Source organism: Bombyx mori, chromosome 4 (genome assembly GCF_030269925.1).
Source record: "Bombyx mori chromosome 4, ASM3026992v2".
Lineage (NCBI taxonomy): Eukaryota > Metazoa > Arthropoda > Insecta > Lepidoptera > Bombycidae > Bombyx > Bombyx mori.
This window is the reverse complement of record NC_085110.1, coordinates 678,927-703,180: the sequence shown is the minus strand read 5'-3', so window position 1 is coordinate 703,180 and position 24,254 is coordinate 678,927. Positions and strand designations below refer to the sequence as shown.

The 24,254-nt window shown below is 42.8% G+C and overlaps 2 protein-coding genes across 4 annotated transcripts; one reads left to right on the top strand and one right to left on the bottom strand.

Annotated features, from left to right (window-relative positions):
- Positions 1-3,046: 3,046 nt before the first annotated feature.
- Positions 3,047-14,384, top strand: LOC101745344 (thioredoxin domain-containing protein 3 homolog). Its single transcript, XM_012692885.4, has 10 exons — positions 3,047-4,495; positions 5,210-5,313; positions 5,733-5,804; positions 7,078-7,227; positions 8,464-8,662; positions 10,842-11,012; positions 11,528-11,691; positions 12,091-12,299; positions 12,820-13,045; positions 13,516-14,384. Exons 1-10 carry the CDS (start codon positions 4,351-4,353, stop codon positions 13,750-13,752), a joined length of 1,677 nt encoding a protein of 558 aa, XP_012548339.1. The 5' UTR covers positions 3,047-4,350; the 3' UTR covers positions 13,753-14,384.
- On the bottom strand, positions 14,067-24,232 carry LOC101744566 (kelch-like protein diablo). Of its 3 annotated transcripts, none has more exons than XM_004929084.4 (10): positions 24,026-24,232; positions 23,857-23,927; positions 21,514-21,669; positions 20,457-20,625; positions 19,776-19,955; positions 17,591-17,942; positions 16,932-17,157; positions 15,846-16,386; positions 15,392-15,504; positions 14,067-14,781 (listed from the first exon to the last, which is right to left on the bottom strand). In XM_004929084.4, exons 3-10 carry the CDS (start codon positions 21,666-21,668, stop codon positions 14,757-14,759), a joined length of 1,761 nt encoding a protein of 586 aa, XP_004929141.1. In that variant the 5' UTR covers position 21,669; positions 23,857-23,927; positions 24,026-24,232; the 3' UTR covers positions 14,067-14,756. The 3 variants fall into 3 exon arrangements, with proteins under 3 accessions (XP_004929141.1, XP_004929142.1, XP_062533113.1); XM_004929085.4 differs by having other exon boundaries at positions 21,514-21,688; positions 24,026-24,205; XM_062677129.1 differs by having other exon boundaries at positions 14,067-15,504; positions 24,026-24,223.
- Positions 24,233-24,254: the final 22 nt, after the last annotated feature.

Genomic DNA, 24,254 nt, shown 5'->3' with positions numbered 1-24,254 from the left:
AAACGCATTACTGCTTCACGGCAGAAATAGGCAAGGTGGTAATACCTACCCGCGCAGACTCTCAAGAGGTCCTACCGCCAGTAAGGTTTTTAGAATGCCTGAAAGAAAAATCGGGTCTTTTTTCCGAAAAATTAGAAAAATAAAAACGCCGGTCACCCGCGCCGCCCGGAACGAGGCCTGGGAGTACCTCATCACAGGACTAATGTGGCTCTTAATTATGTACCGAGCCGGACGCGGCCGGGGCTCTATTAATATGGAAATATTCTATTTTCATACCCACAACGAAGCGCGTACACTCTATTTACAAAGCCTTTACAAATGCCACAAAAGAGGTACGCGGGGAACACAATTTCGGATTACAGAAGCAAGTGACAGTTTTATATTGATGTTTATTTTCAGAACAAAACAAGACATTTTTAATAATTAAAAACATTTCGGCTCAAGAGTTTAATGTAATATTTTTAACGTTAAATATTGATATGAAAGGTTGATGTCGATCCTTATAAGTGAGTGACGGAACTGACAATATTACAACAATAATTCGATGACCTTTAATCTCGAAGTGTAACTCTCAATAATAATTGCATTGATATACTTATTCTATTCCGACCATTTCCCTCCTGAATCTGGTACGCGTGATAACTTCGCGGGAAGTATAGGCTGGATGATCACAACAGTAGCTACGAATAGTAGATGGAGAAGATTTCTTGATACATTTTTCTTATTGTCTACGAGCTCACGGCCCACCTGGTGTTAAGTGGTTACCGGAGCCCATAGACATCTACAACGTAAACGCCGCAACCTACCTTGAGTTACGAGTTCTAAGGTCTCCGTTTTTACAACAGTTTTTACAACCCCCACCCTTCAAACCGAAATGCGTTACTGTTTCACGGCAGAAATAGGAGGGGTAGTGGTACCGGTGGCGGACTCACAAGACTTCCTACCACTAGTACATACCACCATACGTTGAAGAATTGTTTGTAAACAACTTGTAGCAACAAAAGATTCCAGGTATAACTGTACTGTATGTTATACCTGTAAACTATTTCTTCGAAAAACGACAATTAGATTGTCATTATTTCATGCCAAAGGAATGTCCATAATAAACCGGTATTTATGCAATACTTCGACTCGGCTTTCCTTTAACCGAGTCATGCAATCCTAACATTTGTAAAAAGTTTTGAGTAATGATTGCGATTAACAACGAATTTGTAAAATTAGAAAGTTTCTGTGACGACTACTAAGAAGTTTTATGAGCGGGAACTAAATTTTCTTGACATCTTATGTATACTGGTAAGCCGAGTTGTGAACCCGGTCGGGTAGGTATCACGGACCTGACTACTTCTAACGCGAAGCAATAACGCTTTCCGGCTTGAACGATGGAACAGTCCTTACAATATATTTTTTTCTTTTTTTTATTGCTTAGCTGGGTGGACGTGCTCACAGCCCACCTGGTGTTCAGTGGTTACTGGAGCCCACAGACATCTACAACGTAAATACGCCACCCACCTAGAGACACAAGTTCTACTGTCTCAGTATAGTTACAACGGCTACCCCACCCTTCAAACCGAAACGCATTACTGCTTCACGGCGGAAATAGGCAGGTTAGTGGTACCTACCCGTGCGGACTCCCAAGAGGTCCTACCACCAGTGATTACGCAAATTATAATTTTGCGGGTTTGATTTTTATTACACGATGCTATTCCTTTACCGTTCAAGTCAATCATGAACATTTGCTGAGCACGTATTTCATTAGAATTACAATATGCTATTGAAGCTTAGACTTTATTTCTCAATGTCAGCGACGGGATTTGCGTTGTGATGTGTGCGGTGGACTGTCAGCTAGTTCACACGTCAATGCAAAAATACTTATTCATTATATATCTCCAAACTTTTTTTTATGATTGAAGGATTACTGGTGGCCGGAGGCCTTTCCAGTTTCACCAGGACAGGTGGGCGAGCAAAGACTCAGCCAGGAGGGGTGGGGTTTGCTAACAGTTGCCCGAGCGCCTCCAAAGGAGACCTAACAACTCAAGAGCAACTGCTTCGCGAATGAATCTACTACCGGATCGGAATCGCGACCCGCTGGGAAGATCTGGCGAGAAACTCAGCGGGCTGATGCATGGGTTAGGATGCGCGTCGACCTCTTTGTTGAGTTCGACGAGCACGGTTACCGAGGTCCCTAAGCCTGCTCCTAGTGTTAGAGCTGAAGGCGTCTAATGCAAAGATTATTGGATCTGATGGATCCGGAAGGACGTGAATCTCCTAACTCTCCTGGACCAGTGTAGGTCAAGTAAATTTCAAAGAACTAAACGCCTTATACTTCGAGACGATAACATCAACCTGTTCAGTGAGCAGCACCTGCCTCGGCTAGATTTTTTTATTGTCAGTCTATAAAGTTTTCTATTCAAGGAAATCATTTAATGGATTGCAACTGAAGTCGCATATCGGGCGCGACCCCTCGGCGCGCGATCTCCGAAGCATCGAACCAAAAAAAAGTTTTAATTCATATAGTTTATGCAGGGACTCTGGACTAGTAAACGTTCATAAAAAATACGATCGCCAATGCTATTCATTGACATTGTTGTGAAAATATATTACAAGCAAACTTTTAATATACCTGTCAAATCTTAAATTGGAGCCTAATCGAACCAAGCGCTTTCTCGTGCAATCTAAAATTTACTTCATTTACAATTATATTATTATCAGACCACTGTAGCAATAACACATTTGCGTTGGTAAACTGTAGCAAAAATTGAACTAAAAATGAGATGAGAAACAGAACAGCCTCACATAAAGAAATTAGATTTAGCTTCCATCTAGCGGCTAGCAAAGTGAAGGATATCCATTGTTCACCATTCCTTGTACTTACAGCCATGCACAACAGATGGCGCTGTACCAAAAATAAAATGAAATATAATCTATCTTCTATCTATAATAAAATATAATATATAAAAATGGATTGCTGTTCGTTAGTCTCGCTAAAACTCGAGAACGCCTGGACTGATTTGCCTAATTTTGGTCTTGAATTATTTGTGGAAGTCCAGAGAAGGTTTAAAAGGTAGATAAGGTAATTTTTTTTATTGCTTAGATGGGTGGACGAGCTCACAGCCCACCTGGTGTTAAGTGGTTACTGGAGCCCATAGACATCTGCAACGTAAACGCGCCACCCACCTTGAGATACGGCTGCCCCACCCTTCAAACTGAAACGCATTACTGCTTCACGGCAGAAATAGGCAGGGCGGTGGTACCTACCCGCGCGGACTCACAAGTAGTCCTCCCACCAGTAAAAAAGATAAATATGAAAATGCTCGGAATTACATAAAAATAACAATTTTGTCTTCGCTTTGATGTGTCCCCCGTCGGAAGGATTCCTTTCGTTTGTTTTAAGTCTATTTTATACAAATGTTTAGGTTTTTTTATTTATCTATTGAGGCACTACGAAGTCTGCCGGGTCAGCTAGTAATAATTATAAAATTAAACCACCAACATCATCAGGGCTGGATTTAGAGGTCTGTAGGCCTCGGGGCAACAGAGGAGCGGAGGGCCCCTGGCCCCAAATTATTTTCCAAATAAAATGAATACTTTTTTCAGTCGAGTTTTCCAATAAATAATCTATTGCGAAACCACATAAACTCTAGTTTACGTAACACTATTAGTATTTAACAAATATACATAAGTATAATCAGAGAAAACAATTTTTTAAATTAAATTTTTAGTGTTAACCTTAACGTTAAGTAAAACAGCGAAAAAAAGAATATCGAAGGAGAAGGAAAAGATGTTATCTAGTGTTTACTTGTCGGAATTTGAAAATTTTCGAAAGTCCTTATTGTGGGCCCTACGTTTGTGGAGGTCCCGGGGCTTTCACCCCGGTTGCCCTCTCCTAAATCTATTATCTAGCCCTGAATATCATATTAATTTCTCCGAAAAGCAACTGCCTTTGAATTGTTAGATCTTCAAATACGCTTGTTCGCTTCGGACTCTACCTCCGTCTTGAGCCCTTCAGTTCTCGCACCCATTCTAGTCTAACCAAATTAAGCTTGTTGGAGATAAAGTATATGATCATTTTGTGTTAATTAAAACATCCAAAACTAGGAGCCTGTTGTAATTTGAATAATCTTTTAATTTATTTAACGGCACCAACCAACTTTGAGCTTTAAATTAAGGCAAATTAGAATAGCCGTAAATACGAGCCTGGAAATTAGAATGATCTTTAAATCTATTTAGCGTCACGTTGAGAACTTCGCGCGCGCTAGCTATTAATGATGTATCGCTTCCACACAACGCTTCCCGCTGCTCCACAATCCGCCCTTCACGACATGCACTGTCACCGCTCCGACACTCCGCCCCATGGCACTGACAAGTGCGGTCGCTAACGCCGCCGCCGCCGCCGCCGCCGCCGGGGCAGGCAAGAAGGCGGCCCAGGTTCAACTCCAGGCTGAACTCAACACCGACGATGAGTGGAATAAGTTCATCAATAGAGACGGACTTTTAGGTAAGTTGATATTTTATATTTAAATTTAGTTTTAATACAGTACTAGCGACCCGCCCTCGCTTCGCTTCGGAAACTGTAATTTATTATTGATTTCTCCACTATTTAATGGATGTTATTATACATATAAACATTCCTCTTCAATCACTCTATCTATTAAAAAAAACCTCATCAAAATCCGTTGCGTATTTTTTAAGATTTAAGCATACATAGGGACAGACAGGTATAGAGACAGAAAAAGCGACTTTGTTTTATACTATGTAATGATATACTGTAATTAGGCAGGTCCAGATGCGCAGTCTATCTGCCGGCCCTCTGGACTCACATAACAACGTGAATCTAAACTGCTCTGCATCAAGACTGTCCCAAACTTCAAATATAAATGCATGATGCCACGCAACAGAAATCGAAGGGACAGTGGTATCCACACGTCCTTAAAGAAATGTTATAAACTTAATAGGTTTGATTATTGTTGAAAACTCATTCCGAATGATAACTATGACAATATTTGCAATACTTTGTAAAGAAAACATTATAACATTGCGGAAGAAATAGGCCTAACCAATACACCGAGCCGCGAAGCTACAGCACAAATATATTTAAATCGTTTCATTCAAATTGATAACGTAATTAAACTAGCAAAGTGTTCTTAACCATTCTTAATTCACAATAACAATAAAAGAAACTGAAGTAATGTTACCGTATTTATGTTACCAGTGATAGACGTGTACACCGAATGGTGTGGACCCTGCATCGGAATGGTTGGGAACCTCAAGAAAATCAAAGTGGAGTTAGGTGGAGACAACCTGCACCTCGCCATCGTAAGCACGTTATACTCGTATCCCATCAGCCCTACGCGCCACCCGCGTTCATACCATAAAAACTGAAATCCTTGCGTTCATCCTAAGTGAGTTCCTCGAGAAGTCCCACAAATGTCAATATCGCTACTCACCTGATAGGTGATGTCGAAAGTTCAGTTGCAATAGAGTGCCACTGCACCCCTATTTGTTAGGAAGAAAGACGCAAACAGACGGAAGGAGGAGAACTCTGCATGCGTATCGGTAGGCAGCGACTTGGCTCTGCCCCTGGCATTGCTGAAGCCCATGAGTGACGGTAGCCACTCACCATCAGGTAGGCCGTATGCTCGCCTACAAGGGCAATAAAAAAAAAATCAAAAAAAATGCGTGAGGCCCGCCCTGCCACATACTACTTTAACTTTATTTTTGATGTCTCTTTTTAGGCTAAGTCAGATACGATTGAATGTTTGAAGCGGTTCAGGAAGAGAAGTGAGCCCACTTGGATGTTCATTGCTGTGAGTCAACTTCATTCGATTCTAGTTTTTAATCACACATTTATTTGGATGATGTTCTGTAAAGACTTCACGAAAACGTTATATAATATGTGTGGTATCCATAACAGAGTAAAAATTATATGTTTGTATGAATAAAGTTAGCGTTCGTTGGTCGTAATCACTTTTCAACTTTCAGTAGTTTAGGTGCTGTCTACACAGAGCCATGAGAAAATGTTCATATGTATGTGGTGAAAGGGAGCAGTAGTACGATGTGAATCGTATCGACCAAACTACAACACGTATACACATACATTCGTTGGCTTAGGGCTATTACATATGAACATATTTTTAAAGATATTTTGTTTTTTATTTTGTTTTGTCCTTTTTTTAATTCGCGCACTTCGAAGCCTATTGCCTAGAGGATATCTGGCACAAAGCAGTAACGCAGGCCCTACCAACTGCTAGCTCTCTGTGGCAACTTATATAAAATTTATGTTGTGGGTTCCAATAACCTTTTAACATCTGGTAGGCCTTGCTCATACCACGTCTTTGTCTGTTATATATTACGCGTGTGATCATGTTAATCATCTTAAATCGCATAAGGCGTACGTACCTACTTGTCATATTTTTGTAAATAAATAGTTATTTTCGAAGGATCTCAACATCTGGCGTGCTATTGGCTAAAAATTTGTTATTTATTTAAGTTTCTTTTATCGTTAATATAAAACTATTTATTTTCAAAGGATCTCAACATGCCGCGTGCTATTGGCTAAAAAATGTTTTTTTATTTAAATATCTTTTACTATAAAACGTTACTATAAAACTGACGGAGCTTATATTTCCGTTTGCTGACGAAGCACCCCTAAGATACTCCTAAGGTTGTTGGCTGTCTATATGAGTTTTCTTTCTGATTAGAATTCTATACACTGCTCAAGGTCAATGCGACCGTAACTTCGATGTTTGTGAACTTATTTGTAATTCTAATACCAAGTTTTTTGTTAACTTTTGTGCATTGTCGAATAATTTTCATAGTTTGAGAAAGAAAGTTCTGCTTATTAAGAAAGGCATATGAACGTTACGTATCACAGTAGTAAGATTGTCCTACCCTTCAGATCCAAACACAAGTTTCACTAACCTGTGTGGGTTTGCAACGTGGCCTTCCACTAGTAGTAAGTGTTAATAATTAGGCAGTAAGTAGTATGCAAAGAATAATTCTACGTATCCAGGAGTCGCACACTGGTATCCTCAGATGTATAGCCAGAACCACCATAAATAATGAATATTTAACAAATAGGCCGGTCAACTGTTGAACGTGGTATTCGGGGCGGACGCTCCCCGACTAGCCCGCACCATAGAACAGGAGTTGCAGAACGAGGAGTTGGCTAGAAAAGGAGAAAGAGAACGACCTAAAAGAGCCCCTCATGAGCTTACGCCTCCTGAGCAGGTTAGACTTAGTTTTAATAACTAGATAATTACAAAAATATTACGAGTACGAGTACTTAAATTTTAGGCCTATTCTTGTGATATAGAACTTAGGTGTTGTTTTAATTGCCGTTATTCCAATGCACGAGAGGCTGAGCTTTCATTTAAGGGCGGGCTCAAATATTCAGTAGTGGTGTATTTGAAGGCTTTCCTAACCGTCAGTAGCCACCATCGGCCGTACACTCGTTTGTACATAAATACAACATCTGGAACTAGTGTTGATTTGGCACGGAACTAAACTTTTTCAACAGTAAAGGTCTTGGTACGGTTTTAGGCCTAAATTGGTGAATAGTATCTCACTAACGCGTGAATGATATCGCGCGAAACATTTCATGGCGAATTCGCCCTTTCTGGACCAGGTCTAAAGTGTGGCATACCGTGCGGTAGTGCGGTTCCTCTACCAACATCGTGTTTTGGTCCGGCTGGTTATGGCGCAGCGACATATTCTGTAATATCAGCGATACTACTAGATGGCCTGACTAGCCGCCATAGCTTGACGGCTGATGTAGATTTACTGGGTAATCATTCTCGCAGACCCACATACAACGCACGCCCCTACGACACGAGGATGTCTTTAGGAAATTCGAGTCACATAACAAAAAAAGTTAAATGCGGTTGATTTGAAATATGAAGTAATAGATAAATATTGTTACACTAGCTGACCCGGCAGACTTCATAGTGCCTCAATCGATAAATAAAAGACCTAAACTTTTGAATAAAATAAACTTAAAACAAACAAAAGGAATCCGTCCGACGGGGAACATATCAAAGGAAATACAAAAATTTTTATTTATTTAATTCCGAGCCTTTTCATATTTGTCTACCTTTTAAACCTTCTCTGGACTTCCACAAATAATTCAAGACCAAAATTAGCCAAATCGGTCCAGCCGTTCTCGAGTTTTAGTGAGACTGACGAACAGCAATTCGTTTTTATATATATAGATAATTAAAAAGGGAATAGAAAATAAACGACTTGAAGAGGTAGCGGTCTGTAAAAGAGAGTGAAAAGAACACACAAACCTACCTCCGCGTAATACTTAGTTATAAAACACATCATCATCAGCCTATAGCAGTCCTATATCAGCAGCATAGACATATGCCTCTCCAATTGCACGCCACTGAGCTGAGGATCGGGTTTAGTGGCGTGCAATTGGCGACAGAATCAAAGATACTCACGTCACATTTAATAAATTCGCAGGAAGTAGCCGAGGCTCAAGAGAAGCTGCAACAAGAGCGGCGTGCTCGGGAAGAGGCAGCAGTGGAAGCCGCAAGGATAATGAGACGCGAGACCAGGGCGTGTCGCTTGGAGACGCACTTCGCCGATGTGTGTCCGGCGCTCGTGATGCCACATGCTCAGAAACATTTGAGGAAGATTACCGATGCGTTGGAGCCTCATGGTTAATAAACGATAAATGTTCGCTGTATAATGAACACACAATATTAGAAATATGTTTGACAAGTTACCAATTACTTAATTCGGAACATTACATTACATAATATAGTTGAAAACAAAAATTCTCCGATATTAATGTTAGGATTTTTTTTTTGTACTAAATTTTTTGAGTCAATTCAATTATAATAAAAATAATTGATATTGTATGGCGCGAGGAGCGTTCAAAGGCATCGTAGCTCTTTCGTAAGTAAAAACTGCAGATGCTTAAATGATACACATTTGACTTTGTTCTTCGTCAGATAATTTAGTAATAAATTTTCCTCTACTTATATAGGCGAATACAAAGTCCATCTGGTGAGCCGATAGACAACATAACATGAATGCCGCTACCCACCATGATACATGAGGCCGAAGTCTTAATGATCATATTTTTTTATTAATTAATTAGATGGTTGTACAGGATTGCACGCTTAAAAGGAGACTCCAATCATTGTATTATTTTAACTCGCTTTTGAAATAAAGTATTTTGTATTTTTGGTTGGACGAGCGGTGTTAAATGGTAACCGGACTAACCGGAGTCCATTGACATCTACAACGTAAATCCACGGCCGGGGTCCGAACCTCCTACGAGGTCCCCGCGCCTAGGGGGCGCGCGGGGTATGTGAGACTCAACGATCTGCAGGTATACCTACCAGCGCGAACCACACAATACGTCTTACGTATCTTACGTATTCAACTTGAAATTATTATCTCACCTTTTCGAATTCGGGGGTGGTGCGATCAATGGCCCTATACGGGGCGCCTGTGTGGGGCCAGTCCCTGGCCGCGGGGGTGGCGAAGCTGCTGCAACTACCGCAACGCACCAGTCGGTCAGGGTCATCCGCGGTTATCGCACCATCTCCTTTGAGGCGGCGTGTGTACTGGCTGGGACGCCGCCTTGGGTTCTGGAAGCGGAGGCGTTCGCCGCTGACTATCAGTGGCCTGATCTTCGTGCACGGGGCGTGGCGCGTCCCAGCCCCAGTGTGGTCAGAGCGCGGAGGGCCCAATCTCGGCGGTCCGTGCTGAAGTCATGGTCCAGACGGCTGGCCGATCCTTCGGCTGGTCGTAAGACCGTCGAGGCGATTCGCCCGGTCCTTGTGGATTGGGTGAATCGTGACAGAGGACGCCTCACTTTCTGGCTCACGCATGTGCTCACTAGGCATGGTTGTTTCGGTGAGTTCCTGCACCGGATCACAGCCGAACCGACGGCAGAGTGCCACCATTGTGGTTGCAACTTGGACACGGCAGAGCATACGCTCATCGCCTGCCCCGCGTGGGAGGGGTGGCGCCGTGCCCTCGTCGCAAAAATAGGAAACGACTTGTCGTTGCCGAGTGTTGTGGTTGATGCTCGGCGACGACGAGTCGTGGAAGGCGATGCTCGACTTCTGCGAGTGCACCATCTCGCAGAAGGAGGCGGCGGTGCGCGTGAGGGACGCACAATCCCGCCGCCGTCGAGCGGGGGCCAGGGAGGCGGATTTTGCCCAAGCCCTGGCTCTCTAAATGTTTCGGGTCCTCCTCACAGTCGGTCTGCGGATCGGCGAGGGGGCCTAACAAGACGACGTGCAAGCTGCTCTGCACGCGTTTTACGCAAGAGCATCCGGGTGATGGAAGGCCGGCTATCCTCGACCCACGCTGATTCGGGTCCAGCGGGGTATTCCGTAGGATAGCCCACTCTAACGGGCGCCACCTAGGCGGGCTTCGGATAGCCTGCCGACCGAGAGAGAGGGCTGGTGGTCGTGGCGCCGACGACCGCCGGTCCGCCGTCCCGAGGGGGAGGGTGATGGGAGAGATTTGCTCCGCACTAAGCGCTTCACTTTCCCCCCTTTGCCTTTTCATGAGTTCTGTCTCATGCGAGGTTTGGATACTGGTTGTTGAGCGACAGGAGGTTATAGTCAGTTCGACTCTGACATGCCCCGCCCTCCATCCCTTTTCGAAAAAAAGACCTTTTCGAATTCAGCTAGTGGTAGTTGTAATTACTAAGTACTCCTATGATCATTATTTTAAACAAAATTTCTATGTTTTATACAAAATATATTTTTCAGCTTTTAAATTTCCTTTCAGGCTGTGACCTAAAAAGTAAAAACGTTCAAACAAAAATCCAAATAGTCAAAGAAATTATTTTTGATTTATTATTGTTTTAATAGGAGTCATTCTAGCAGACAAATGTCCAATACTCCTTGGTAAAGATGGAGTCAGAGTCCTTGGCGTCGAAGAGCCTGAGCTGGCAACGGAAGCTGCGATATCAGCCATCGCAGAAAGACCCTCATTGGCTTTACTACTGAAGAAAACGCCGGAAAAGGATGGTGACGTCATAGGTGGGGTAAATTTGTAAATTCGTGTTGAGCGATGCACCGGTGTTCGAATCCAGGCGGGTACCAATTTTTCTAATGAATTACGTACTCAACAAAGTTCACGATTGACTTCCACGGTGAAGGAATAACATCGTGTAATAAAAATGAAACCCGCAAAATTATAATTTTCGTAATTACTGGTGGTAGGACCTCTTGTGAGTCCGTGCAGGTAGGTACCACCGCCCTGCCTATTTCTGCCGTGAAGCAGTAATGCGTTCCGGTTTGAAGGATGGGGCAGCCGTTGTAACTATATTGAGATTTTAGAACTTGTATCTCAAGGTGGGTGGCGCATTTACGTTGTAGATGTCTATGGGCTCCAGTAACCACTTAACACCAAGTGGGCTGTGAGCTCGTCCACCCAATTAAGCAATTAAAAAAAACCTTTTTATATACTTTCAATTATATTATCAAATGAGTTTGGAATTATTTGATTGAACCGTATATTAGTTATCCAAATAGTAATATCAGTTTTGACGCAGAACTATGTCGTCGGGCGCTCTACGGTGATGGCGTCAAGACAGAAGACGGCGCACCGAACAAGAAGGTCCCCGCTGAGGAACTACGCGCTGACTCCACACCGGGAGTATATGTGCCGGCTGACAGGCACCAGAGAGCTGCTGTGCTGGACTTGCTGTTCCCAAAAGTATAGCTTCGACATTTCTTTGATACCTAATTGAAGATCGAACGTAGTTTAATGAACTGTATGCCATTCCCGAATCGACTTATTAACATTTAATTAATAATTTTGATCAGGCTAAGCTTAACAATTGCATGATGTATTTGTCAAGCTGCTAGTCATTAACCGGAATTTGGATCTTATAACTTGCCGCCTTCTCGCCGGATCTTCTCAGTGGGTCACGTTTCCGATCCGGTGGTAGATTCTGCGAAGCACTGCTCTTGCTAGGGTCAGTATTAGCATCACTCTGGTTTGAGCCCCGTGAGCTCATCTAGTAGTTAAGGTTACACTGAAATAGCCTCTCAAGGCTATCAGCTTAGGTAGGAAAAAAAAAGGAACAACGAGCACATCAGTTAGCTGTAGCAGATGGTGTCGTCGCTGGTGGAGCCGGGGCCGCCCCCCACGGCGCCGCACATCGCGCTGATGTTCGGAGCGTGGCAGCGCCGCGCCCTGCTGGCCGTGTGCGACACCTCGCGCCTGCTGCACTACGGGTTCTTCGCTGACGCCAGTCTGACCGAGCCCAAGCTACTGGCTAAGAACATAGAACAGTACGAGCTCAGACCAGAAAAGGATTTGTAAGTTTGTGCTCGTTCTAGTCAACTACTGGTGACTATAACTAGTGTAGCTAGTAAATCACTGGCGGTAGGACTTATTGTGAGTCCGCACGGGTAGGTACCACTACCCTGCCTATTTCTGTGGTAAAGCAGTAATGTGTTTCGGTTTGAAGGATGGGGCAGCCGTTATACTGTAAAAACTGAGACCTTAAACCTCATGTCTCAAGCTGGGTGGCGGCATTTGCGTTGTAGATGTCTATGGGCTCCGGTAACCACTTAACACTAGGTACGCCGTGAGGTCGTCCACTCACCTAAGCAAAAAAAATATCAGTTATTGATACCATGTTCAGAAGTGGCTAGGTATAACTCCGTTTTTTTGAAATTTTAAGCGACTTAGATCGACTTCCTTTAGCTTGAGAACATGTCACCTGCCCCACATTGTTCCTCTATCTTTACCTATAAAATAAGATAGAACATGTTATTACCAATAAACCTAACTGAAAATTCGAGCCTTGTACCACCGTATAATATTAATTTTCAGCTCTGAAACAATAGTCCTGATGATAGCAGTAGGTCTGGCGGCGCCTGAGCTGGCAGATCCCAAAGACATTCCACCTCAAGGTCCACCAGAACAGCTATTGGCGTTAGGTCCTCTGCACGTCAGTGAAGACGCAGTCGTAGGAGCGGAAGAGTGCGCTAAGTTCTTTCCACCCGGTTACAGCGAGCCCGAGCCGAAACCGAAGCAAAAACCGAAGAAAAAGAAAAAGGTATGCATGTATGAACAGTTAAAATCTAACATTCTATTGTAGAAAATGGTAATGTATCCCTTGAAGCCCACTGAGTTTCTCGTTGGATCTTCTCGATGGGTCGCGATTCCGATCTGGTGGTAGATTCTGCGACGCACTGCTCTTGCTAGGGCTAGTGTTGGCAAATTCTCTCAGGTTGAGCCCGTGAGCTCACCTACCCGTCCGGACGTAGCTGGAATAACCCCTTAGGCTACCCGCGAAAACCCGGGGAAATAAATTAAGTTGTAATAAATAAAGGTAATCGGTTGCTAGCCTCTGGATGTAGTATTTGGCAGTGATAACTTATTATATTTTACCTAAGCCGATGATATTCTCGAGAACCGTCAACCGAGATGTCTGTCACATTAGAACTCTTTTATAAGGTTTATTAAATCAAAACTATCGTCAAGCTTACACTTACAAAACTTAATCCTCGGTAGTTTTCGTTGCAGACCAAACGGCACGAAACTAAAGAAGACCTTACGGAAGAATCTAATGCGCAAAGTCAAAGCATTGAAACTGGTGAACCTGGCGAGTCGGAAGCGGCTGTTGAAGGGGACAACGACGGCGATGCTGAGGTGGAGGGAGACGTCGAGGGGGAGGGGGAAGTCGAGGAGGACGGAGAGGATGGAGAAGAGCAGCAAGCGGTCGATAAGGCCACGTCCCCTCCGCCGCCCGCGCCGCATTGAACGCCAAACTTCAATTTTCTTGGAATCGACTCTCGGAACTCTAATTCTCACACAGCAGCGCGATAAAAGTACATTTACAGCTTCACATACAGCTGGTTTGGTAATCTGCGCCACGGCACTCGCTTCAAGTCTATGGGTTTCGGTGACCACTTAACACTAGATGGACCGTGAGCTCGTTGACCCATGTAGCACAGTTAAAAGAACTCATTTCTCCGCTTTTCATTAGGCAAGTAACCTAGGGCAAGTGTTTACCGTAATTTTAAATTTTGTTACAAAATTACTTTCGAAATCGTTCAATAAATAAAACAACCAAATACAATCTATTTAAAATGTGTTTCCTTTTCATTTCATTTATTTATAAATAGTCAATTAATTATACATGCTTTATTTTTAACAATAAAATTTAATAATAATACTAATAACAGTTATGAGTGACGTTTCACATACAGGATGCTCCATTTTATAACTAAAACAATTCGTCCCGTCAGAACCAAAAGGTCGCACACGACTATCAGACTCGCGATACGAACAAGTGATTTTCAAATAAACAGGGCTACCGTCGCGACACACACACACACACACACTCCCACACACACGCGCAAACACACACCTTGAGTTCAATCAAACACTTCCCGTTACTTTTTCCCAACTGCTGCAATTGTACTGCTTATAAATTACATAATATATAAGTAAAAATAAGACAATTATCTCTATCCGAGCCTTGAGCTGTCTTTTCTCTGCGACCCAGTGCCGCGCCCGACGTAGCGCTGTCGACGTAGCGCCATGGCGTAGCACACGCGACGTAGCCGGATATGCGTAGCGCAGTCGACGTAGCGCGGCCTACGTAGCGCACCAGTATTGAATAAATAAACCGCAGTAGAGTCGTCGAACACCGAAATATTTGAAAACCAGACGCTGTATTGTTTGTTGACCGATCAAAGTTCAAAGTAAGTTTCGTTCGAAGCTCGTCCCCCGCAGCCGCGCGCCACGGGGCCGGGGGCAGGTTACACCACTGAATCTTTTCGGTTCCTGAAATTAAGATAAAGTTTTATGGAGTTTTCATAGATTTTTGTATAATTGTGGAGACAGGTCGTTGACCCACTGCGCGGACGGCTACCGGTGTGTGCGTCTTCTATCTACGTCATGGGCGAGTAGATCAAATCTGGCAAAATCGTATACCGCGGGAATAATTACAAATAATCTTTCGTGTTGTGATGAAGATGAGGATGTGATGAGGAGGCGATTGCATGCATCAGAGATGCGAATGTTGCGATGGATGTGTGGAGTAACGAGAATGGATAGAATACGAAATGAATGTGTTAGAGGAAGTCTGAAAGTGGCACCTGTTGTTGAGAAGTCCTTGGGATGGTATGGACATGTGATGAGACGAAATAAAATTGAGGTTGGTAAGAGAGTGTTAACAATGGATGTGGAGGGATATTCAGGAAGAGGTAGACCTAAGAAGAAATGGATAGATTGTGTGAAAGTTGATATGTGTAAGAGGGGAGTGAACGAAAAAATAGTGTATGATAGAGGAGTATGGAAGGAGAAAACATGTAGAGTCGACCCAGGTGACTCGAAGAAGGGCAGGAGGATGATGATTGTGATGAGAAGTGTTCCGACAAGCGTGCGGCGTTACCAGATGTAGTGCGTGTCGTGGTGCGGCGAGCGCATGACGCCGACGCCGCCGCCGAGCCGCCGGTAGTTCATGGCGCCGCACAGCCGCCACTGGTTCGATTCCGGATCGAACACCTGCCGCCCAACGATACGTTGTTAATTGAATATCATACAAGCATTATTGTAAATGATACAACCCGTGCGACTGCAGTATTTAGTTACATAACAAAATTATCTTCGTCGATGTTGCTGCTTATAATCACAACCCGTGTGTCTCCATATCTTTCTCTTTCTTTTCCTATGAGTGTGAGTGTGTGAGTCAGTCATTCTTAAAATTCATGTCGTAGATATCCCCAAATTATTATTTTTTTATTAGCAGTTTGAAATACAAAAATGATTTTCTTGGGACAGGGAGAATTCGGTAACTTCTCTAGTTAAGTCATTATAAGGACAGAGAAAGTAAAGGAAGTGCGTACCTCGATGGACTTGAGGTAGGCGGTCCCGTCGAAGCCCCCGACGGCGTAGAGCTGCGAGTTGACCACGGCGAGCCCCACGCCCGACCGGCGCGACGTCATGGCCACCACGGGCGCCCACGAGTCCGTGCTGGGCTCGTACCGTTCGGCGGAGGACAGCTCGGTGCAGTCGTCCCGGCCCCCCACGGCGTAGATCTGCCCGTCGAACACGGCGCAGCCCAGGTGCTTCCTCCTGGTGGACATGGGGGCCACGGGCGTCCACTTGTTGTGCCGCGGGTCGTACCGCTCTACGGTGTTGAGCGGCGCCTGCCCGTCGGAGCCGCCCACGGCGTACAGATGTCCGCCCAGCACTGCCACGGCGACGCCCAGACGCCGCGTGGTCATGGGCGCGACCTTGGTCCAGCGGTTCTCCTTGGGGTCGTACCGCTCGACGTGGTTGAGGCACTGGACGCCGTCCTGCCCGCCCACGGCGTACAGCGCGCCCTCCAGCACGGCCACGCCCACGGACGTGCGGCACGACGACGTGGGCGCGACGGCGCCGCACCTGCGGGGCGCGCGCACGTCAGTGTCAATGTAATTGTACAGGGTGTTCCGTATTGACAATGTAGATCACATAAAAAATTCGAGTCATTGGTAGTTTCATACAAAAACCAATTTATTAATTGTTTAAACTGTTGGATGACAGCTCTGAATTAATATTAAAAAGGACCGTTAGAGCGTCCATTCAGTTATAAACGCGTTAAAACTAGATAGACAATAATAAAGTTCAGCTCCTTTCAAACAATGAATACAACAAAAAATGTGACGGAATGTTTGTGTGAATTTTTTTTTTACGTAATACATATATGTACATCGTTGCTAGTGTGACCACACTTCGAGACTCCCTATATCCTTTCGTTCGGGCAGGGATCGAACCTCTAGCGATTTGTTCGCGCCAAGAAGGTAAGTGGGGTATGTGAACCTTGACGGTCTGCAGATGTAGGGAGCTGACCGCGGGCCCGAGGTTGTTACCCCCTTACACTCTCGGCCGACGTTCAGTCTGGGTCCGGGGTGAGAGTGTGGCGTCGTGGTCCTGGAGTGAGCACGTACCACTGGTTGGTCTGCGGGTCGTACCGCTCGATGCTGTTGAGGTAGCTCTGTCCGTCGTGGCCGCCCACTGCGTACAGCAGGTCGTGCAGCACGGCCACGCCCACGCCGCAGCGCCGCTTGGACATGGGCGCCACCATCTTCCACTCGCCGCTCTGCGGGTCGAACCGCTCCACCGACGCGATGGCGTCCCCGGAGCACCAGCCGCCCACCGCGAACAGCACCTCGCCTGGTCATGCATGCGTGATCAACTTCTATTAAATGTAGTTTTGACTGGATTCAAAACTAATTAAAATTTGTCTGTTGCCCCCATCAGGGCGGTGGTGCAGAACCTCAAAAAACTGGTAGCTCTGGTAATAAACTAGGTAAACAATTTTGATCCCAGTTCTTCTTATGTGATACCTTCTTGTTACTGTCTTCGGAGCAGACATACTGGACTCTATTGATATAAAACTGGGATAAATATAGTGAATGGTCCCATAATTATAATTCATGTCACATACAAATAATACATGCTCGTTATCTTCCGATACCGGAGTAACTCCCGGCGTAGTTAAATAACTACTCATAGATTCCACACTACAGACGTACATATAACCGCCAGACAAAACAAATTCCTGATGTTTAAGTTAAAATACAGATGTTGGCACGTTGGGCCGTACCACGCCTGGTAGGCTTCCTGGGCCGAGTCCTAGGTCCCTGCATGAGCGGACGCTCCTGCGGCAGCAGCAGGTAGTTCTTGGCCTCGTCCAGCAGGTCGCGGCAGGCGTCGTCGGAGCGGATCAGCAGCTCCGAGGAGACGGTGCCCACCAGGAACTTGGGACTCAGCAGCGGCAGTCGGACGTGCTGGAGCACCTGCGCCAGGTGCTGCCGCCGCTCGGCCACGTTGTACTTGACCCAGGACATGACGGCCTGGAAAGTCTGCTCCTCCGAGCGAACGTTCAGCTCGTCCGAGGACACGATGTCGATCAGCTGCGAGGCGGGCAGCAGTAAGAACTCTTCACTCTCCATCACCTGCAGACAAAAATCCAGTGCAATTGCATCTTTCTGTTGTTTGTAACTAGCTAGTGCAGTAACTATACTATTAGATATCAGAAGTATTTATATATTTTATAATTGATATAATAGTAGTTCTGTTCCTGACGGAGAACTATTCCAAAATCACCATACTGTTGTATGGATGGCACATACTATAGCTTTTTATCAAACAGATGCATTCGACATATTAACAACAGTGGCATTGAACCCTGTCAGTGATTCGCTTCTTTTTAATTACAATTACAAAGCTATCATAATTTAATAAATTAGTGTTCTACATTGAAGGGCCCTCAAGCTCCTATGTCAAACTATACTCCCTCTGTGTTATGTTTGCTGGAAACTTATAGAACAAAAAAGTACATCGAGAATACAACCCATCTTTCACAGAAGCATTGAGTACAATCGTGTATTGAATGCAAATCGCATGGAAATATACTATAGTCAGTGTCACTAACCAATTGACCTTTTAGATGGACAACAAACATTTATATAATTTATGTTTAATATTAAGGTAGTATTGATTGTCATCACTTGAAAGTTTGATAGGAAATGAATTTCTATAGACTGGAGTCCCGGAGCACTTTGCTGGAAGAGCAGCTGTCATCCAATGTTTATTTATTTATTTATTTATTTGGGAAACAAACAGTACAATACAAACATATAATATTTAAAAAAATATAGCTAAAACAATAACCAAATATGTTTCCACAATCAAAATCACATATAAGTAGAGAGTGAACAAGAAGAGAAATTTAGAAATTTAAATTACAAAAAAACAAACAAACAAAAGCAACACAATACGCACATATTATTTTATACATCAACTATACTACTTATCGAGCCTAAATCACCTTATAACTGTTTTAAAATAGCTTTTCTATATGCTACAAGTGACAAGCAAAAGATGTCAGCATTAGAGAACTTAGCATCATACAACCTACAAGATCTACGGACAAAAGAGTTAGATGCATATTTCGTTCGAGCCGTGGACATGTGAAAGGTCTGTTTAGAACGCGCGGAAATACGACTACATTTAAATGAAATTTTGGAAAGAAGATAGCTAGAATCAATCTCGTTATTTATTATTTTATATAAAAACATTTGATCCCTCAGTAGCCTACGATCGACTAGAGATACAAATTCTGTCGGTTCTGGAGAGCGCCGACAATGGTATAAAAGATGCTTAAAAAACTTTTTTTGGACTCTTTCTAGTCGCTGAATATAAATATTATATTGGGGATTCCATGTGACGGAGCCATATTCCAATATAGACCGTACAAAACTGTTGTACAACAGAATCAAAGTAGATGGTCTTTTAAATTCTTTACCAACTCTAAGTATGAAGCCTAACATTCGAATAGCCTTATTTACTATTTCATTAACATGAACATCAAAAATCAGACTGGAATCCAAATAAATACCCAAATCACGAACAACTGTGGTGCGTACCAAAGTTTGACCATTAATAGAATAGTCATACAAGATATTCGATCTTCCACGTGAGAATGTTATAATAGTACACTTGTTAGTATTCACTGTGAGTAAGTTATTTTGACAGTAAACAAATAAGTTGTTCAAATCATCTTGTAATTCCAAACAGTCATTTAAGGACTTTATAACTTTATATACTTTTTTGTCATCGGCGTACATAATGAATTTGGATTTATTGAAAACATTTGAAACGTCATTGACATATATATATTAAATAACATAGGACCGAGATGAGAGCCCTGAGGAACTCCCGAGGGAACAGGTGCAAATGAAGAACATGTTAGAGAGATACATCTGCTTAAAGACAATAGAGCGCACCTCTGGGAAGTTCTGTTGTGTGAATTTATCGGCGATCCGGAGCAGTTCCCGACACGAGTGGGTGTCGGCGAAGGCTCTGATGCCGAGGCAGTTGGAGCAGTCCAGCTGACGCTTGAGGAACTCGCAGCACACGTCCTGGATCTCTTGCAGCTGCAGCAGGCACGCAGCCGGGAGCAGGGCCTGAGCGATGAAGACCGTATTACTTTCCAAATTCAATGCCAATCTGTATGGCTTACAATTGACAAGCCCGCCCTTTCATTACCGACATCAGTATGCCGCTAAAGGTCGACGCACAGTGAAAGCAACACACAAAAGGTGCTCCTGAAAAACCCAAGGATTGAACTTGGTAATAGTCTAAACTTTTATACAAACTTTTTTACTGATGGTCCTATTGTGAGCCTGCGCGGGTAGGTACCACCACCCTGCCTATTTCTGCCGTGAAACAGTAGTGCGTTTCGGTTTGAAGGTTGTAACTATACTTGAGACTTTTGAACTTATATCTCAAGGTGGGTGGCGCATTTACGTTCTAGATGTCTATGGGCTCCAGTGACCACTTAACACCAGGTGGGCTGTGAGCTCTTCCACAAAGCTAAGCAATAAAGCAATAAAATATAAACAACAAACAAGACACCACCTCGTCTGCTACATGCTGCTACCTACTATAGGCACATCGTGTAGTACCTGCACGTTACTCTCCTCGACGACGATGTGCGCGGTGTAGCAGAACTCCACGAGCTGCTCCATGGCCTGCTCGTCCACGTCCCGGATCGTGACTTCGGTGGCGCGAGACTCGGCCAGTTCCCCAGTGAACATCGCTCGGAAGTACGGGCTGCATGCTGATAGGATTACTCTGTTCCCAGGCATTTTTCAAGGATATGAGAATCGATTATATGGCTTCTCGCAATTTCTGATATCTTTTATCAGATATTGTCAAATTAAATAGGTTCTGTAGCAACATTATGTTATGAGCTTCTTCGGACACATCATGCGGTCTCACAGACATGAATTAGAGAAGCTCAAAATTACGGGTCGAATAGAAGGCAAGCGCGCCGTGGGCAGAACACCAGCCAGATGGTCAGATCTAGCAAGAGAAGCACTCGGTGGTAGTCTGTACCATGCAGTCCATGCCACCCATGATCGGGTGCATTGGAAGTACATCGCATGTGGTCGCGATCCTCAGTAGTGAGGGAACGATATAGAAGAAGAAGTAGCAACATTCATTTCTTAATTTAGTAGCCACCTACGGGGCACTACAAAAACAACCAGATTCGCTATAAGAGGCGATTAGCAGTAGACGAGGTACGAACTAACAGACATCTAGGAAACGATAAAAGTGCGCTTTTTTATGTTAGAGGGATTACTGGTGACCTTTGCAGTTTCACCAAGACAGTTGGGCCAGCAAGGTCTCAACCAGGAGGAGTGGGATTGGCTAACAGATACCCGAGAACCTCCAAGGAAGATCTAACACCTCAAGAGTAGCTGCTACGCGAATGAATCTACTGCCGGATCGAAATCGCGACCCGCTGAGAATATTCGGCGAGTAACTCAGCGGACGGATGTTTAGGTTAGGTTACACGTCGAAATCTTTGCAGAGTTCGACGAGCACTGTTACCAGAATCTCTAAGCCTGCTCCTAGTGTTAGAGCTTAAGGCGCTAATGCAAAGGTTATGTTACTTTGCTAATATTCAGGCACCAAGCATTCAAACTAAATCTTTTTAGGTACATGTGTGAAACAAACCTGTGAGCAAAGAGTTTCCTGTTAGCAACGTTGAGCACGACATCGCATAGCTCACGATGACGTCGCAGTGCGGAGAGTTCGCCGAGTATGGCGCGCGGATGTTTCTCCGAGGTGTGGGACAGCCGCGCGCCACCTGGGGATCCGCCCTCACCCATCCTGGGTTAAAACAGAATATCTAGATTCGGTGAAAAATTAGATTACTGAGACAATTATATTAAAATCTATAATGTCAATGTTCTTCATGTATACATGAAATATATTGATAATTTTTAACTGAAGATGTAAATTTACTAATATCTCAATATTTTTCCACTTTATAAACTCCAGAAAAAATAAAAACGATTCATTTTACATACAAAAGTATTACACAATCAAATAAAATTGTACAAGACCTTGTCTGAACAATTAGTAAACTTACATCAAGGCTAATGTAGCATACAGATCAGAGTGATTCTAATTTGTTTTGTGTTTACTTATGGAGAATTTAATTCTAGCCTTTAGCTTAATTGTGGAATTTCTTTCCTATAATATTGATATTTTGGGTAATTCCCATGAAATATTATTTTTTATCTCTAATAATGTTTTTGTATTCCATAGACCCGATGAACAGCATAGCTCAAGATCTGTTCAGTCCAAATACTGCTGGCTTAGAATCACTATATCAATATACTTACTGTGTTATGTTGAGATATATATTATTATTAGATATACCTATTTATTATTTTAATAAAATGAGATTCTAGATTAAATTATAACCATTGAAATCATTAAAAGTGGAAATTATATCTTTAGGCCAAACAAAATAATTACAAGGAAAGGATAACCAGGTAAATTTAGATTATGAACATGGAAGACTTAAGGGCAGAATATTATCAAGCAATAAACACATAATACTGCACACCAAGAAAATCCTAGATTTTAATTCAATCATGTGTTGAATGTTGGATTGTTGAGTATAGTTTGTAATGGATCAGGAAACAGGATACAAAGTATGATTGACTCATCTTTATTTTGTTTGACAATGCACGATGACTATTGATATTTTTATAACTCAGAGACCCATCTGGATACATTTTTTTAAGTATTGCCAACACTGAATACTATCGATAATTAGCAATCACATCATGCTTGTCATTGCCTGGCCAAAACATATGGTTGTATCATAATATATATGACACACCTTATCAAGTCACGCTGAAGTTCAAACACTAGAGAAGATTGTGAGCTCAAGTTCATGTCTCAAGAGAGGTGGCTGTATATATTAATGTCTAGGGGATCTAATGAGCCCTTAATATGAAGTCCTCCTTGAGCTCATCTGCCTAAATACAGTTACACTTAAACCAAAAAAAAAGACTATGAGAAATAATCACTAAATCAATAAACATGTGTTACAGACTAGTTGAATGTGACATTGACATATTTTACTTTGATAAGAAACATACATTCTTCATTTGTAAAATTCACTTTTTTATTGACACAGGACACATTTGTGTTAACCCCACACCACCTATTCCACTAATTTCTGCTACAAAGCTGTCATGTGTTCTGGTATAAGGGTGGAATAGCCAACACTCCTTCTAACTGACAAAGTAATCTTAAATCATTCATTTTCTGATATATGTAGTGTCTGACTCCTAAAGAGATGGGCTGGGAGCTTGTTTACTCTAAAGCTATATATTTCTAAGTCCCCAATTCTGACCCTCTAAGTCAGTTCCATCAAAGCTTCCTAATATCACTTTCATATTTTGCCATCAATACTAGTTATAACATAATACCTATCACCCAATACTCAACTGCTAAATCTCGCCATACTATTGTCTAGTAGGTTTAAGATCAAGTAAGGGACAGGTCCTAATATTATGAGTGATGATGGTACCTAAGCATTGTGAGAGTAAAAAATTCAATAATTTAATTTTAGATTATAGATTAGATTAAATTATTAATAGGAAAAAAACAATTTTATAATTGAATTGTTCATATCTTGCATTAATTAAGAATTTGCCATAATTTAAAAACAATGTTTTCAATAGCTTTACAACAAACCATCAAAACACGGTTATCCATAATTTATTAGAACATGAGTTAAGAAATACAACTGTCACATTTAATATAATCAAAACATTACTATCAAAATCATGTTTTTATCAATATAAAGCAAAGAAAAATCACACTACCGCTACAGGGATAAAATGCTGTTTCCATGGACTAAATAAATTTTGTTTAAAAGTTAGCTATATGGGTAATGAAAAAAAGTAACGATATGTAATTAGGATTAATTGCACTGTAATTTATGGGTGTTTCTTGAACTAATTTGTATTTTCGAACATTTGAAGTTTCACTCACCTTTTGTGGCCGCGTGCGTTACCCAGCTGCAAACGCAGCGGGGGCGAAGCCCAACCCCACACGGAGTCAATCTGAAAACGATCATACACTCAAAACGAAATCCACCTGAATAATATTTCCCAACGAATAATATATGCAATGTCCACACACAGCCATCACCCGTACTCACCTTTGACGATTTTGTTCCACCCCACGAACAAACGTCCCCAAAGGAAAACGAAATATTTACAACAAGTCACAATGTGGAATGTTAACCGTTTAACAGAACATGGATATCACGATTTAATGTTTCAAATGTTTATAAACTAGGGAAGGTTTAATCAGACATAACACTTTTGTAAACTGTGGTCCATAGATTATATACAATAATATAGAATATATTGATCAAATTTGTAGAA

Bases quoted from the DNA above. Each gene is read 5' to 3' on its own strand.
- LOC101745344 (XM_012692885.4), top strand. From the start codon at position 4,351: ATGGCACTGACAAGTGCGGTCGCTAACGCCGCCGCCGCCGCCGCCGCC. The intron at 5,805-7,077 runs GTGAGTCAACTT...TTTAACAAATAG, and splicing joins CCACTTGGATGTTCATTGCT to GCCGGTCAACTGTTGAACGT. The intron at 8,663-10,841 runs GTTAATAAACGA...TTGTTTTAATAG, and splicing joins CGATGCGTTGGAGCCTCATG to GAGTCATTCTAGCAGACAAA.
- LOC101744566 (XM_004929084.4), bottom strand. From the start codon at position 21,668: ATGGGTGAGGGCGGATCCCCAGGTGGCGCGCGGCTGTCCCACACCTCG. The intron at 17,943-19,775 runs GTGCGCTCTATT...TTTTGTCTGCAG, and splicing joins CACAACAGAACTTCCCAGAG to GTGATGGAGAGTGAAGAGTT. The intron at 17,158-17,590 runs GTACGGCCCAAC...ATGCATGACCAG, and splicing joins CAGGAAGCCTACCAGGCGTG to GCGAGGTGCTGTTCGCGGTG.